At 37.9% G+C, this 15,565-nt stretch overlaps 1 protein-coding gene and 1 non-coding gene across 2 annotated transcripts in view; both read left to right on the plus strand.

The window, feature by feature from the left end:
• ACP3 (acid phosphatase 3) overlaps positions 1-11,070 on the plus strand; it is an 85,592-nt gene extending 74,522 nt beyond the window's left edge. Inside the window, exon 12 of the mRNA XM_012451235.3 lies at positions 10,928-11,070. Coding sequence (XP_012306658.2) covers positions 10,928-11,012 — 85 coding nt within the window. The 3' untranslated portion in view covers positions 11,013-11,070. The remainder of the gene's footprint in view (positions 1-10,927) is intronic.
• On the plus strand, positions 4,153-4,259 carry LOC135275916 (U6 spliceosomal RNA). The gene has a single exon (XR_010343506.1). It is a non-coding gene; the product is annotated as a U6 spliceosomal RNA (small nuclear RNA).
• Positions 11,071-15,565: the final 4,495 nt, after the last annotated feature.

Raw genomic sequence — 15,565 nt, forward strand, 5'->3', positions numbered from 1 at the left:
TTTGGGGGGCCGAGGCAGGTGGATCACGAGGTCAAGAGATCGAGACCATCCTGGTCAACATGGTGAAACCCTGTCTCTACTAAAAATACAAAAAATTAGCTGGGCATGGTGGCGCGTGCCTGTAATCCCAGCTACTCAGGAGGCTGAGGCAGGAGAATTGCCTGAACCCAAGAGCGAAACTCCGTCTCAAACAAAAAAAAAAAGAATGAATTATGTTAGTCAGGAGACCAGAAGATAGTACCTGAATCAGAGTAGATAGGTAGAAATTGCAAAAACAAATAAATAAAATAAAATAAAATCCTATAATCCAATACTTGAGATAGCTTTTGATCTATAAAGGCAAAATCTCCATATGTGCATCAAGATTGTCAGGCAAATTCATTAAGTGGAAATAAAATGGAGAGAGCAAAATCAGTTGAATAAAGGAAATAATTACACTCTATTGAGTTGTACATCCTTCTTTTAAATAAGGATGTTTAACAAAATCGAAGTAGCAAATACAGTAATCAGTCTACCATTGTCACATGGAAAATAGTATTACAATTGGAGGAGAAGTTAAGACCAAGTTAGGAATCCTCATTGATGGGGGGTATTATGTGTATCCTCTATTCTGTGTTTTGTTAAATAGATATACTTTTCTTTAATGTATGGTTTTTGTTTTGTTTTGTTTTTACCATTTCTACCCCTCCCAGTCTGATCCAGTTACCATCATCTGGGCTCCTAACTAATGCATTCTTAAATATGTCTTTTAAGATTATGAGTTACTATCTAAAAATGTGAAGAACATATCATTATACCTTAAACTTAGTAGATTTTCAATAAATATTTGATGAATGAATTTTCAAATGAATGACATGATACTTGTTTGATATGAAATACATGTTTGCTTTCCTATTGGTACTTAGAGATTCCAGAAACATTAAGTTGGATATTGCTACAGTCCTAGGAGAATAATGGAAAACTCTTTCAAAGCACTCACCAAGTGTCACAGACTGTTCTAAGTGCTTCATAAATATTTACTGCTCTAGTCTTAACAAACATATTAAAAAGCTGTTATTACTAGCCCCATTTCTACATGAGAAAACTGAGGCACAAAGGGTTTTAATAACTTGCTTAAATTCTGCTTTCTTGCCGGGCGCGGTGGCTCACGCCTGTAATCCCAGCACTTTGGGAGGCCTAGGTGGGTGGATCACGAGGTCAAGAGATCGAGACCATCCTGGTCAACATGGTGAAACCCCTTCTCTACTAAAAATACAAAAAATTAGCTGGGCACGGTGATGCGTGCCTGTAATCCCAGCTACTCAGGAGGCTGAGGCAGGAGAATTGCCTGAACCCAGGAGGCGGAGGTTGCGGTGAGCCGAGATCGCGCAGTTGCAACCCAGCCTGGGTAACAAGAGCGAAACTCCGTCTCAAAAAAATAAAAAATGAAATAAAAATTCTGCTTTCTTAAAGAACTAGTATATGATAGACATGGGATTCAATGTCATGTAATCCAGTTCCAAAGTTCCCACTCTAAACTGCTACTGAGTTTGTATTCCAGTAGGTGTCTAAGTTGAAAGTGCATCAGAATCACGTTCAACTTGTTGAAACAGTTTGCTGGGCCCTCTTCACAGAGACTCTGGTTTAGCTGGTCTACGGTTAATTCTGAAAATTTGCTGATCTAACAAGTTCCCAGGTGATACTGATTCTTTTGGTCTGAGGTACTGATGTATACTTGAGAAGAAATCAAATTGCTACTGTGGGCATTTCTTCTGTCTAATCCACTCTGGCTGAAGATAGAGGTTTCTGATCCTGACTGGATATATTCAGACTTTATATGTACACTGAGATATGAGAGCCTAGTATATTTGAGTAAACTAAAGTATGATTCCGTATTCTTTCTCCCTACTATTTGATTTTCCAAGATATTTTCTTCCTTGTGATGATAACAAAGTCATGCCTAGATTCTGATCCTTACCCCCAAATAAAATGATACTATTGATATGGTTTGGCTGTGTCCCCACCCAAAATCTCATGTTGAACTGTAATTGCCATAATCTCCATAATCCCCACCTGTCAAGGGAGAGACCAGGTAGAGGTAATTGAATTATGGGGATGGTTTCCCCCATGCTGTTCTCATGATAGTGAGTGAGCTCTCATGAGATCTGATGGTTTTATAAACATTTGGCAGTTCCTTCTGTGTTCATTCTCCTTCCTGCCACCTTGTGAAGAAAGTGCCTTGTGTAAGTTTCCTGAGGCCTCCCCAGCCATGCTAAACTGTGAGTCAATTAAACCTCTTTCCTTCTTAAATTACCCAGTTTCGGGCAGTTCTTTATAGCAGTCTGAAAATGGACTAATACAACTATGAAATGACCACTGAGGCTTTCTATTGATTTCTTATTACCCATATTTAATTTTATCTAAGCTTTGCAGCAATTAGAAAATGAAAAAATTCTGAAAAATATTTCTTGCTGTTTTATTTTGTTCAAGATCAAAAATTTTGATACTATACAAAAGCACAGTGAAATTAAGAAACTTTTTTTGTAATGCTGCCACAAAATGTTAATTGTGGTAGATTCCAGTATAGTGCTTCTCATCATTTTTTGATTCATGCTTTTTTGTTAGAAAAAAAAGGAACAAGTTATATTAAAGGACCTCAGCAAATTATGTGTGAAAAGACTCACTGGAGATAAAGGTGAGCTGGCCTGAAGTTTCCCAGTGTTGGACTAAGACCCCTTTACAAATTGCGTCATTCAGGACATGACTGTGCCAAGAGGCCTGTTTCCAAAAGACACTGATCAACAAAAGCCCAAGTTTCCTTAATGTGACATTATGAATTTGCTGCTTGTTAAGGAGATAAGAATTATGCTGACTAACTAGTTACGCTTTCAGCCATGAAGAATTTCTCCTATTCTCAGTGTTCAGATTATCTGTCATTAATCTGATCAAAAAGTTTGGAGATATTCAGGTTCATACTAAGACGTGTCTAATGCCTAGATTGTTTTATTAATATAAGCATCCAAAGTGGGCTCTTGCTTTACATAATTTAGCTATCTATAGTAACTTGATCATCAAAATTCCATTTTGTGCAGTGACAAGTAGAAAGTACTGTACAAATTCTCTGACATGCTGGTCAATATCAGCTTTGAACTATAAACCAGAACACTGCCCGTGGCAGCATGAAGGTTACAAAGCAGTGAATCTTTTCCTTTCTAAATAGGCTTCTTTACAAAGAGAATAATTGCACTGAACAGATAGCAATGCAGAACAGAGTAGGAAGAGAAGAGGGTCATCAATGAAGGAAGTGAAGGGCTGGGAGAGAGACAATTATCTACTTTACTTATTTATTTTTATGAATTTTGGTTTTAAACCTTTACTACTGGAGATATTAACCAATTCACATTCTGGCTACTTAAGACTTTCTGATGCCAGAAAAGGGTGGAATAGGGAGAAAACACCTTCTTTTAATTAGAAATAGAAATGTCATATTGGTTTGTTTTCTTTGTTCTTTTTATCAGCAGAGCCAGTGTGCTACTATTGTTTGCTGCCTAACAAAAATGAAAACAAGGCTTTCACTGAACAGTCTGCCAAATGTTGAATCGACAGCCCAGCTTCTGCAACAGCTTGATTTAATGACCCTAGACAGCTTCTATTTGAATCATATACTGGGTTACAAGGAGGAAACAGGGATAACAGAAAGCAGGATGGAAGAGAAACTAAATTAGCGCTTTGAAGGCTATTTGGGCTGTTGTCAAAGCAGTTCCTCAGGGAAGCAGAATCATTTATTAGCTTCCTACTACATGTGTTTTGCAGTTATTTCATGTGTTATGGTAAAAATAAATGTTTTGTAAAAATTCCATCCTTCTCATTCAACAGAGTATATTCAATTAGTCTAAACAAATCCTTTTATGATCTTCATAATTTATCTGGGAATTTTGATTTATTGATTCTTAAAACTGTGGTGACCCTGACTAGTGCAGTCAAAGTTTTTATGTAAATCAGATAAGCAGCTTCTCTTCAGAGGCCTGTTTGAGTCCCAGGTGTTACATGGTTCACCTTGGCTCCACATTAGGCAGAAATGAAATTTGCCACTCACAGTCTGAGCTGCTAGAAACCTAAGTGAGATCCCAGGACTATGAGTTAACAGGAATGATCTGTAATAACGATTGTGGTGTGCTTGCTTCGGCAGCACATATACTAAAATTGGAACGATACAGAGAAGATTAGCATAGCCCCTGTGCAAGGATGACACGCAAATTCGTGAAGCGTTCCAAAATAAATAAATAAATAAATAATAATGATTGTGGTATTCCTAGCTGACCACTGGTGAACCAAGCAGAGGCAGTGAGGCTTTCTTTTGGACAGCCAACTCACTACTCCATTCCACCTGCTTGGTCATACTGGATTCATCATTTCCAGGAAAATATCAGTGGAAGAATTATTCAAGAGCATATCCTGATGAGAGAGCAACAAGGAATATTTGGTTCCCCTTCTCCATGAGAGCCACTCTAATAATCTAAAATTGTATAATCAAAATGGCACTGAAGTCAGCAGACTCTTAAGAATGACATTAATCGGGGTGTTGTTGTAATAAATGTTGGCTGAGAGATGGACTGACTATGAAGGAGGCCTTTTTAACTGTTGATGGTTGAATGCCTTTGATCATTTTCTATACAAAAGTCCCCTTGAGTAAAGTTGGTTAGGGTGATAAAAGTGAGGCAAAACGAAAAAAATATTAAAGCTGGAGACGAAAAGAAAGATAGGTATATTAAACATTTTTTGGAGATAAAACTAGAAATCCCTGCCCATATTTTGTATAGGTCATCACCACTGCTAACTGCCCAGGTTGTAATAGATCCACCTGCTCCCTTCTTAAAATATTGAGAGAGTGTTCCCATTGTTGAGCTAGGTTTTTCCTTCTCTTAAGACATCTTTTACCAAATGGAAGAGGAGGTATGTGAGTTAAGGGGTGAAGCTAAGGGAAAAAAGGAAAGAGCCCATAGCTTCCAGGACCTACCTGATTTCATCATCTACCTGCTGTCACGTAGACTTGGACCTGTGTTCATGTCAAATGATTATGTAATAAATTAACTCAAACACTAAGATATAGCCATGCCATTTTACTTAAAAAAAAATAAACTATGAAAATCCCCTCTTTAATCCATGAACTTCAATGCTACAATTTAATTTTAGTTGATTTTAGATTATTTTGCAGTTTTACTTCCCCTTTGTCATTTATTTGCTTTCACTAGAAATAGACCATTTACTTTCCATTTCTTTCAGTCCTAATTTAGCCTACAGATGGGCTAGAACTGAGGAAGACTACAGATGTGGGCAAGTCACATTTTCTGTTATTTAAAATTTCATACTCATAGACATGATGTTTTTGAGGAGATAATTTATTTGTAGGGCAGATTTTAATAAAAAATATAGTATTCTAAAATTTATATTTATAAGAATAAAACACCAGTTGTAAGTCATGATATTCTGAGAAAATGCTCTATGAACAAAGTGTGAAAGACTTGCACTGTCTTTCCTTCATTTGAGAATCTCAAATACAAGTTTTAGTAGAATGATAACCAGAAGTGACTACTGAATGACTAAGGAAAGAGAAAGTCATGGCTTCTAGAGCTTATGAACAAAATGAAATATAGTAATTTGGAGCATGGACTTTGAAATCCAACAGACCTGATTTGAAAAGCAGTACTGCTGGCCGGGCGCGGTGGCTCAAGCCTGTAATCCCAGCACTTTGGGAGGCCGAGGCGGGTGGATCATGAGGTCAAGAGATCGAGACCATCCTGGTCAACATGGTGAAACCCCGTCTCTACTAATACAAAAAATTAGCTGGGCATGGTGGCGCGTGCCTGTAATCCCAGCTACTCAGGAGGCTGAGGCAGGAGAATTGCCTGAACCCAGGAGGCGGAGATTGCGGTGAGCCGAGATCGCGCCATTGCGCTCCAGCCTGGGTATCAAGAGCGAAACTCCGTCTCAAAAAAAAAAAAAAAAAAAAAAAAAAAAAAAAAAAAAGAAAAGCAGTACTGCTTTCTAGTGATATGACTTGGGGAACACTCAATAACCTCTCTAAAGTATTGGGTTCCTCGTCTGTAAAACGGGGATAATAACAGTGTCTTCCTATGTGTTATGAAAATAAAATGAGGTGATGCATTAAAGTCCTTAGAAGAGTGCCCAGTACAAAGTAAACTGTTCAATAAATGATATATATGAGACAGGTTTGAGGAAGGAGACCCAGGCATCTGGGATCACCTCCCGCCTCAACTTCCACACTGCATCTCAATAGAAGAAAAGACTGGCCAACTGGCACCTCCTGAATCACCTTCCTGTAGATGGCAGGCTTGGTATTGGGGAATCTCTCCGGAAGACACTGTTTTCCCTTTAACAAGATCAAACCCCCACCCCACTCCTCCATCCAGAGACCAGAACCTTTTCACATGTGATTCCTAAAACTGTAAACCCGAAACCCTTTCATATGTGATTTCTAAAACTGTAAACCCGAAACTCTTTATGTGATTTCTTTTTTTTTTTTTTTTTTTTTTGAGACAGAGTTTCACTCTTGTTACCCAGGCTGGAGTGCAATGGCGCAATCTCGGCTCACCGCAACCTCTGCCTCCTGGGTTCAGGCAATTCTCCTGCCTCAGCCTCCTGAGTAGCTGGGATTACAGGCAAGCGCCACCATGCCCAGCTAATTTTTTGTATTTTTAGTAGAGATGGGGTTTCACCATGTTGACCAGGATGGTCTCGATCTCTTGACCTCGTGATCCACCCGCCTCGGCCTCCCAAAGTGCTGGGATTACAGGCGTGAGCCACCGCACCCGGCCTCATATGTGATTTCTAAGTTTGTAAACCTAAGATCCTTTCATGTGTAATATCTAAAGTGTAAGCCTATATAAAGACAGAAACTTTCTTTGTTGGATGAGCTGAGTTTAGACAAATCATCGCCCGGCTCCCGGCCATAATAATAATAAACCCCTTCCTTCCCCATTCAGTGTTCGAGAGCTCTGTTTCTCATGGCCGCTCCTACTACAGGATGATACATGACATATGACATTTCTTTAAAAATTGGCCCCAAACTAACCAGAACTTTGGATTAGCTAGACTATCTTTCCCTTGGTTATATGAGATAGTATAGAAAACTTTAATAAGAAATAGTGTATTTTCTTGGAAAGTGTTCGATAAAGAGAATTTTCCACATTTCACTTGTTTCAGAGCTAAGGCACAGTGAAACCATTGTCCCTTTGAATTTCTCACTGTATGTCAAGGATATTTTTGCTAAACCTGGGTTTGTTTATGTTTTATAATCAATTTGGTTGCTGACAGATTTAAATTCAAAAATAAATGCTATTTCATTTTCATATTTGGAAACAATCTTAAGTTATATGTTTAACATATATAAATACAGAAATAGCTTATGGCAAACATAGTTTTCTAATAGTTACATATTGCTATAGTCTGAGTGTTTGCAACCCCACAAAATTTTTACGTTGAAATCCTACCCCGCAAGGAGTATTAGGAGGTGAGGCCCTTGGGAAGATTAATGCCTTTGTAAAAGAGTCCTGAGAGAGACTCCTTACCCATTCCATGATGTGAGGACACTGCTACAAACCATCTAGCAACCAGAAAGAGAGATCGCACCAACACCAAATCTGCTAGCACCTTGGACTTCCTAGCCTCCAGAACTGGGAGAAATACATTCTGGGCTTTATTATTATCATTATTATTATTATTATTATTATTATTGAGACAGGGTCTCACTCTGTCACCCAGGCTGGAGTGCAGTGTGCCACTGTCACAGCAAACTGCAGCGTCAACGTCCCAGGCTCAAGTGATCCTCCTATCTCAGCTTCCTGAGTAGCTAGAACTAGGGTTTTTTGTTTGTTTGTTTTAGAGACTGGGTCTTACTATGTTGCCCAGGCTGGTCTCAAACTCCTGAACTCAAGTAATCTACCTGCCTTGGCCTCCAAAGTGATGGGAGGCATGAGCCACTGCATCCTTGCCCAGCAAATTCTGTTGTTTATAAGTTGTAAGTTTATGGTATTTTGTTACAGCAGCCCAAGTGAACTAAGACACGGTTTTCCAGTAATTAATGTTTACACACTGACACACAGGTTAAAGAAAACCATATTAAAGAAAGTATATGTCTTCTAAGATTATACAGAAAAAAAGGATAAGAAGGCAATTACATTTAATGATCTGGTATATTTTTAAAGAGTTCCTTAATCCAATCTATTCATATAATTTTTGAAAGATTCTGCTTTCAGATCATAAAGGAGAAGGTGATATAACTAAGCCTATAAATAAGACTACTTTACATGTTGGAAAATCCTTAGAGTGGAAATGATAATGAATCTCAGGAAAAACATAAGTACAATATTTCTAGATAACTATTAACATACACACTTTTTCTTCAGTGGAAATTCTCACTATTTATCACCTTTGTCATCCCCCTAAGACCATCTGTGACCTCCATATGTACACATCTTTTCCCCTGATAGTAATAATAATCACTACACAGTTTATGTTCTAGTCATAACAGAAAATATTAAGATTCCTTGAGGAAGGATCAAAAGAATATCTTAGTCAGTTTATTCCATTTACTCACAGTGTACCATTTGACCTATAAATAAAAACAGCAGTCAGTGGTAACTCTTGGAGAATGCTGAGCTATGGAATCAAGTGGATTTGGGTTCAAATTCTAACTCTGGCACTTACTTGACTACAAGGTTTTGGACAAATCCCATTAGCTCTCTGAACTTTGGGGAGAATCTTCAATTGTACAAACGGGGTTAGCAACAGGTAACGACAGGCCGTTCTAACAGAGCAGGGTGTGTGGTAGACTTTCAGTGTCCAGCAAAGCCTTCTCTTACAATTCTCCTTTGGTCTCTCATGCCTATCTTCAATTCCTGTTTTCAACATAGTTATATAAAGTGTCCTGTTCCATATTTTCACACATTTTTAAAAAATCTCTCCAATTCAGAGCTGGATTTATATCTTTACAGGTCCTCAATTCTATATTCATGAAATAAATGAAGGGAACAACAAAGTTCTAATTTCTCCACCATGATTATTATTTTGAATGCTTTTTATAAAACGTTAATTAGCACATCCTTTTCAAGCTTATTTCAGCTTGAGGGTCCTTGCTTTGCTGGTGCCCTAAACACTTACTTAAACTGCCTACTGCATAACATAGTACTGCTCCAAATGTTGCATTATCTGCTTCTAGAATTACAGAGGAAGAAAACAAAGGGTATATAAGGAAGGGAGAAAGTTAACACTTATGGAGAATGAATGGTGCTTACTAAATGATCCATAAATGTCATTTGCCTTCTACCCTTCATTCTTAGTTTTTAAAATCTGGGAAAGTATTAATTTACTCCCTATTATTAGATAAAATCCCCCTAAGACCATCTGTGACGTCCATATGTACATATCCTTTCCCCTGATAGTATTTCCCTTGATAGTAAGTGGTCTACATAAATTACTTAACTCCTGCAAATGTCTCTCAAGATAGGTATCAATATCCCAAATTTACAGAAGAGGAACTAAGACTCAAAGAGGATTAGGAACTTGCCTGTGATTTTTTTTTAACTATATTATATTTCCTTCAAATGCTGATGACTAAAAATGTCTGAATATTTACTCCCTATTATTAGATAAAGATTTGACACATTTAGACTATCTCCCTCTCCCTTATCCCATTTTTTAGAGTTTATGAGTTTTATTTTTCTATTATGTATATTTGTAATATAAAATAATATTGGTTCATCAATATTAGATAGCACGGCATATTTTCATTCTTGTATAATCTCAAAACAACTGTTTTTGACATGTATTATTACCTTCATTTCATTGATAAAGAAATTGGGCTGACGCGGTAGCTTATGCCTGTAATCCCAGCACTTTGGGAGGCCAAGGCAGGCGGATAATGAGGTTAGGAGTTCAAGACCAACCTGGCCATCATGGCAAAACCCCATCTCTACTAAAAATACAAAAAATTAGCTGGGCACGGTGATGCGTGCCTGTAATCCCAGCTACTCTGGAGGCTAAGGCAGGAGAATTGCTTGAACCTGGGAGGTGGAGGTTGCAGTGAGCCGAGATCATGCCACTGCACTCCAGCCTGGGCAAGAGTGAGACTCTGTCTCAGAAAAAAAGAAAAGAAATTGAGGCTCAAAAGTTAAGTGGCTAAGAAAGTAGAACTGGGATTTGAACATTTGCAAGGTAGAGCAAAGAGAAAAAATATTATGTCCCCTAGTAAGTAAATACATTGTCAGAAGACAGTTATAAATAAGAAAAAATATAATACCGTACTTGCTGTAACTAAACCTGTTTCTTTCTAGTATAGTATACTATTTTCTTTTTTTTCTATTTCAAATATTTATTATGTAGGTAACATTTAGAGATTCTAGTTCGTGCTGTACTCTGGTGAGGAGATTCAAAGGAATACCAAACAAAATTGTACTTTGTTCTGTGAAGCTCATTAATGTGGCTATTTTTATTGGTAGTCTCTTACTATATTGTGCTGAAATAGTAATATTCTACTAATTTCTTGTTATTTGCATGAATAACACAATGACACTCAATAGCCCAGCCCTTAGGAAATATAACATCGAGTGCTGAATTCAGAAATAAAGCAGAAGCCCAGAGACAAGCAGCTCTAGCCATCACAACTATGCTCTGCAAACAAAAAATAAATAAATAAAGGGTGGGGAAAAAAGGACACCTACTTGTTGGGAACCAGCCCAACGCTGTTTGTAGGTGCCCTGTGTTCCAGCAGTGACGAGGTGAGAAAAGAAATAAAGACAAAGACAAAAGAACAGAATTTTACAGCATGGGGTCCGGGGATCTAAGGCACTCTGGCGGGGTGATCTGTGTTGGCATGAAGCTCTGGGCTTCATGCACTTTTATTGGGTGTGTTATCTTGTTAATCTTGCAGGCTGTACGGAGGGGGGTTGAGGAAGAAGATAGCCGGAGGAAGCGCATGTGTCTGCAGCATTCAAAAGCAAACGAGGTTCTCCTAAGAAATGCTAACCAAGGACACTGAGATTTTACCACCCATCGTCTATCCAGGTGTTTTGGGAAGAGAGGTGCAGCAGATAAGGTGCCATAAGGTCTGACCACACACAATGCATCAAGGGGCTTTTATTTCCTGAGCATCATGGACACAGAGCAATCGGAATTGCTCCAACAGCTCCCATCTGCAAAGATCCTCCCAAGTCTTGTGAGCAGAGGTTGCATTACTTCCCAGAGTCTTTTGCATAAACTCCCTTTATGAGAGCCTCACACAAACTCTTCTGTGTTGGGAACAGTTGTGGGACCAAAGCAGTTTTTCGGGCTCTGCAACCACACTGCAGTGTTCGGCCGTTATAGGGTGCTCTCAGATGGTCTTTACCATAGGCCTCCTGTTACCGCTGGATCTCTGCTTTTATTTTACTGCACCATAGTTTGGATATGATCTGTGGCATAAATCTCAGTATATAAAAAGCAAAGCAAGCTTGTAATCATTTAACTATAAGTAACACAGGTCTGCCCCTGGCGATCTCTTCCCAGACCTACTAGTTGAATCTGGTAGCCCATATCAACAATGTCTGCTTACATTTCATTGGCCAGAATTATGTCATCTGTGATACAGTCAACCCAACTGAGAGAAGGTTGACAATGTGGTATTTGTAGGTGGCACATTGCCTCCTTCAATTTGTAAGAAAGAAGAGGAAAATGATATTGGGTAGGCAATAGTATTTACTTTGGAAATAAAGAAGGTTTCTAAAATGTAACATCTTCATACTTTTTTTTAAATTTTACTTTAGGTTCTGGGGTACATGCACTGATGTTATAGACTACTGCTTTAAAAAATTTTTTAGTTTAAGTTCTGGGATACATCTGCTAAACGTGCAGGTTTGTTACATAGATATACATGTGCTATGCCATGGTGATTTGCTGCACCTATCATCAACTGGTCATCTAGGTTTTAAGCTCCGCATGCATTAGGTATTTGTCCCAATGCTCTCCCTTCCTTCCCCCCACCGCCCCCCGCCACAGGCCCCAGTATGTGGTGTTACCCTACCTGTGTCCAGGTGTTCTCATTGTTCAGCTCCCACTTATGAGCGAGAACATGTGGTGTTTGGTTTTCTGTACCTGTGTTAGTTTGCTGAGGATGATGGTTTCCAGCTTCATCCACGTCCCTGCAATGGACATGAACTCGCTGCATAGTATTCCATGGTGTATATGTGCCACATTTTCTTTATCCAGTCTATTAATAAACATACGTGTGCATGTGTTTTTATAGTAGAATAATTTATAATCCTTCAACACTCAAAGTTTGTCTGACAGGCAGATTAGGAATAGAACCAAAGTAACTTTAACATTTGCAGTGACTAGTATATGTGAGTTTCTATTTTATATAAGATTTTTTTTTCAAATTGGCTTTGTTAGTATATGTCTTTTATTTTGGTTTACATTGATTTTTTTCTCAAAATTCACAGTATAGATTTCAGAAACAGTAACTTTACAAGCTGATTAGTTGAACTTGAAATACTACTTCTTTTATAAGTTTTAGTTTCCTTTATGCTAAGTAGGTGGCTGCCACCTCATTTATTGTTGCTCACAAGAAGAAAAAAATAGTCACCGTTTCATTGACAAAATAAAGTTTTGCATGGAAATAGCAGTCATATCATCTTTATATGCTTGAAGACCACAGTAATTTGTGTAATAAAGGTTTATGTTCTCAGATGAACATAATATGATAGACATCCTTTCTTTCTATGTAGTTGCAATAAGCTTTTTTTTTTTTGAGATGGAGTTTCACTCTTGTTACCCAGGCTGGAGTGCAATGGCGCGATCTCGGCTCACCGCAACCTCCGCCTCCTGGGTTCAGGCAATTCTCCTGCCTCAGCCTCCTGAGTAGCTGGGATTACAGGCAAGTGCCACCATGCCCAGCTAATTTTTTGTATTTTTAGTAGAGACAGGTTTTCACCATGTTGACCAGGATGGTCTCGATCTCTTGACCTCGTGATCCACCCACCTCGGCCTCCCAAAGTGCTAGGATTACAGGAGTGAGCCACCACGCCCAGCAGCAATAAGCTTTAACAAAATTAGTGGGAAGTAAAAGCTTTTGTTGCACTTAATGAACTCACCTTGATTTAGGTGTGAATGAGTCATTGACATTCTAAGAACTTCTTCATGGTCAAATTTTGGATCATCATTTCTCAAATATATTGTGACAGTTTAAATTGCATCCATCTAAGTCTCTTTTTGCATTAACATTCACATAACATTCATTAAGCAAGTCAACTCTGTGTTCTCTATAAGAAATAAAATGAACTATTTAGTGATTTTTCATGATAGGAGTATTCAAATATGGTTGTCAAGAATGAACACTTGAACTTTCCCCATTTTGCTAATAATATAGAATGTCTGCTTATCTTGTCATGGTTAGTCCTCTGATGATAAGAACTAGAGCAAACCTGTTTCATTTAAAAACTCAAACAAAAACATGCTGGAGACCCTGATATTAACTATAGTGTGTGCTCAGTAATGAAGTGGTCTACATAAGTTACTTAATTCCTGCAAATGTCTCTCAAGGTAGGTATCTATATCCCAAGTTTAGAGAAGAGGGAACTAAGACTCAAAGAGGATTAAGGAAATTGCCTGTGATTTTTTTAAAACTACATTATATTTCCTTCAAGTGCTGATGACTAAAAATGTCTGAATATAATAATTTCATAGCAAATCGGAAATCTTGTTCACTTCAAAACCCTTTATGGAAAAAAAAACACATAAGGGTCTTAACTTTTCTCAAATCTGATAATACAAGAAGTGTTTGAATTAATTAGTAAGAACACCTGAATTAGAAAACGCTCAGCATTGTATATATTGAAAAGAGCGGCTGGGGTTAAATTTAATAAGGAAAAAGAACACAGGCGTTTTTTTTTTTTAACCAGTTGAAATTTCAGTTATCGTTTAAAATTGTTAGACCACAGTAAGTATTTTCTTTTCCCTCCTCATCCATCTTTGAAAATATAGTCAGATCTAAATAATTTCCTGTAATTAAACGAAAGCAATGTTTTTGTTAGTAAAATGTTATAAATTCAAAATCCTTTATATACGAAGATCATTATACTATTTAAAAAATAATTTTCATTCACATTAATAATAGAACTAGTTCCTGGGGTAGGATTGAGTGAGCCGGGGAAGCCAGGCTATCATTTACAAAAAAAAAAAACAAAAATTGTGGAACCCATATATAGGCAGATACATATGTATATATATCAAGAAATTCTCAGGTCATAATTTGTCATATGTTGTAAATAATTTCAAGTCGATACAATTACAGTATAGAGAAACACAGAAAACTAAATACGTGTGGCCAGATAAATCTTGAGAAAAACTACTAAAGACAACCAACCAACCAACCACATAACAAATTAAAATGAAGTCCAGTAGAAGATTCCGTGGAGGCTTCAAGCTCAGCAACTCAACTCAGGTGTTTCCTGACACTTACTGTTTTTCTGCACAAGGTTTTCTAATTACAGTACTGTCCAAGAGAAATATAATGGGAGCCATATATTTAATTTTACATTTACTAGTAGCTACATTGCTAAAAAGAAACAGGCGAAATTAATTTTAATAACATTTTATTTAACCGAATATACAGTCGTAATATTATCATTTCCATATGTGACAAAGATTCTTCACTCAGCCAAATTTTAATCAGGCTTCTGAACCTTTCCTTAGACCCCTCTATGTGCTTCCTTGAAAAGTCTAGCCTGCAAAAGAACCCAGCTAAGTCAGTTTAGCCAAAATTCTCCATCCTTGATATCTGATCATCCTTGATATGTGATCAGATTTCTCCTCTTTCACCTCCCCCCAGGAGATGTCTAATCACTCTGGCCTGTCTTTAGCAAGAATCTTGTTATGTAAGTTTATCCATGATCACCCCTCACCCCTGATGTAAAATTCTTAGTAATTTTCCATCCGCTGATCCCCACCCCACTGTTCCGTGAAGATAAATGGGTACTTGTCCATGTTGTTTTCTGACTTGAGCCCAATCTTTCTCCCTTACTGCAAGCCCCTGTTGCAGTGGCTCCTGTACCTATTGTCATGGTCCTAAACAAACTGAATAAAATCTTTTTTGTGGGGAGCAGGGGGTTCAGGGTCTTGCTCTGTTGCCCAGTCAGGAGTGCAGTGACACAATTATGGCTCACTGTAGCCTTGAACTACTGGGCTCAAGAGATCCTCCTACTACAGCCTCCTGAGTAGCACTACAGGGGCATGCCCCCATAACCAGTTAATTATTTTATTTTATTTTAATTTTTTTGTAGCAAAGGGGTCCCACTATATCGCCTAGGCTGGTCTCAAATTCCTGGCCTCAAGGGATCCTCCTGACTTGGCCTCCCAAAGCCTTGGGATTACAGGTGTGAGCCATCATGTTTAGCCTATTACCAAGCTTTAACAAGTATCATTACTTTTTCTTTAACACGTGTAATCAATTTAACAATTGCTAATACAATCTTTTACATTTTTTCATAATAATTTTCATTTTATTCTGTATTCAGTAGCCACATGGGGCAAGTGG

The sequence above is a fragment of the Aotus nancymaae genome, unplaced genomic scaffold (assembly GCF_030222135.1).
Source record: "Aotus nancymaae isolate 86718 unplaced genomic scaffold, 86718_ANA_hifiasm-v0.15.2.pri h1tg000019l, whole genome shotgun sequence".
Lineage (NCBI taxonomy): Eukaryota > Metazoa > Chordata > Mammalia > Primates > Aotidae > Aotus > Aotus nancymaae.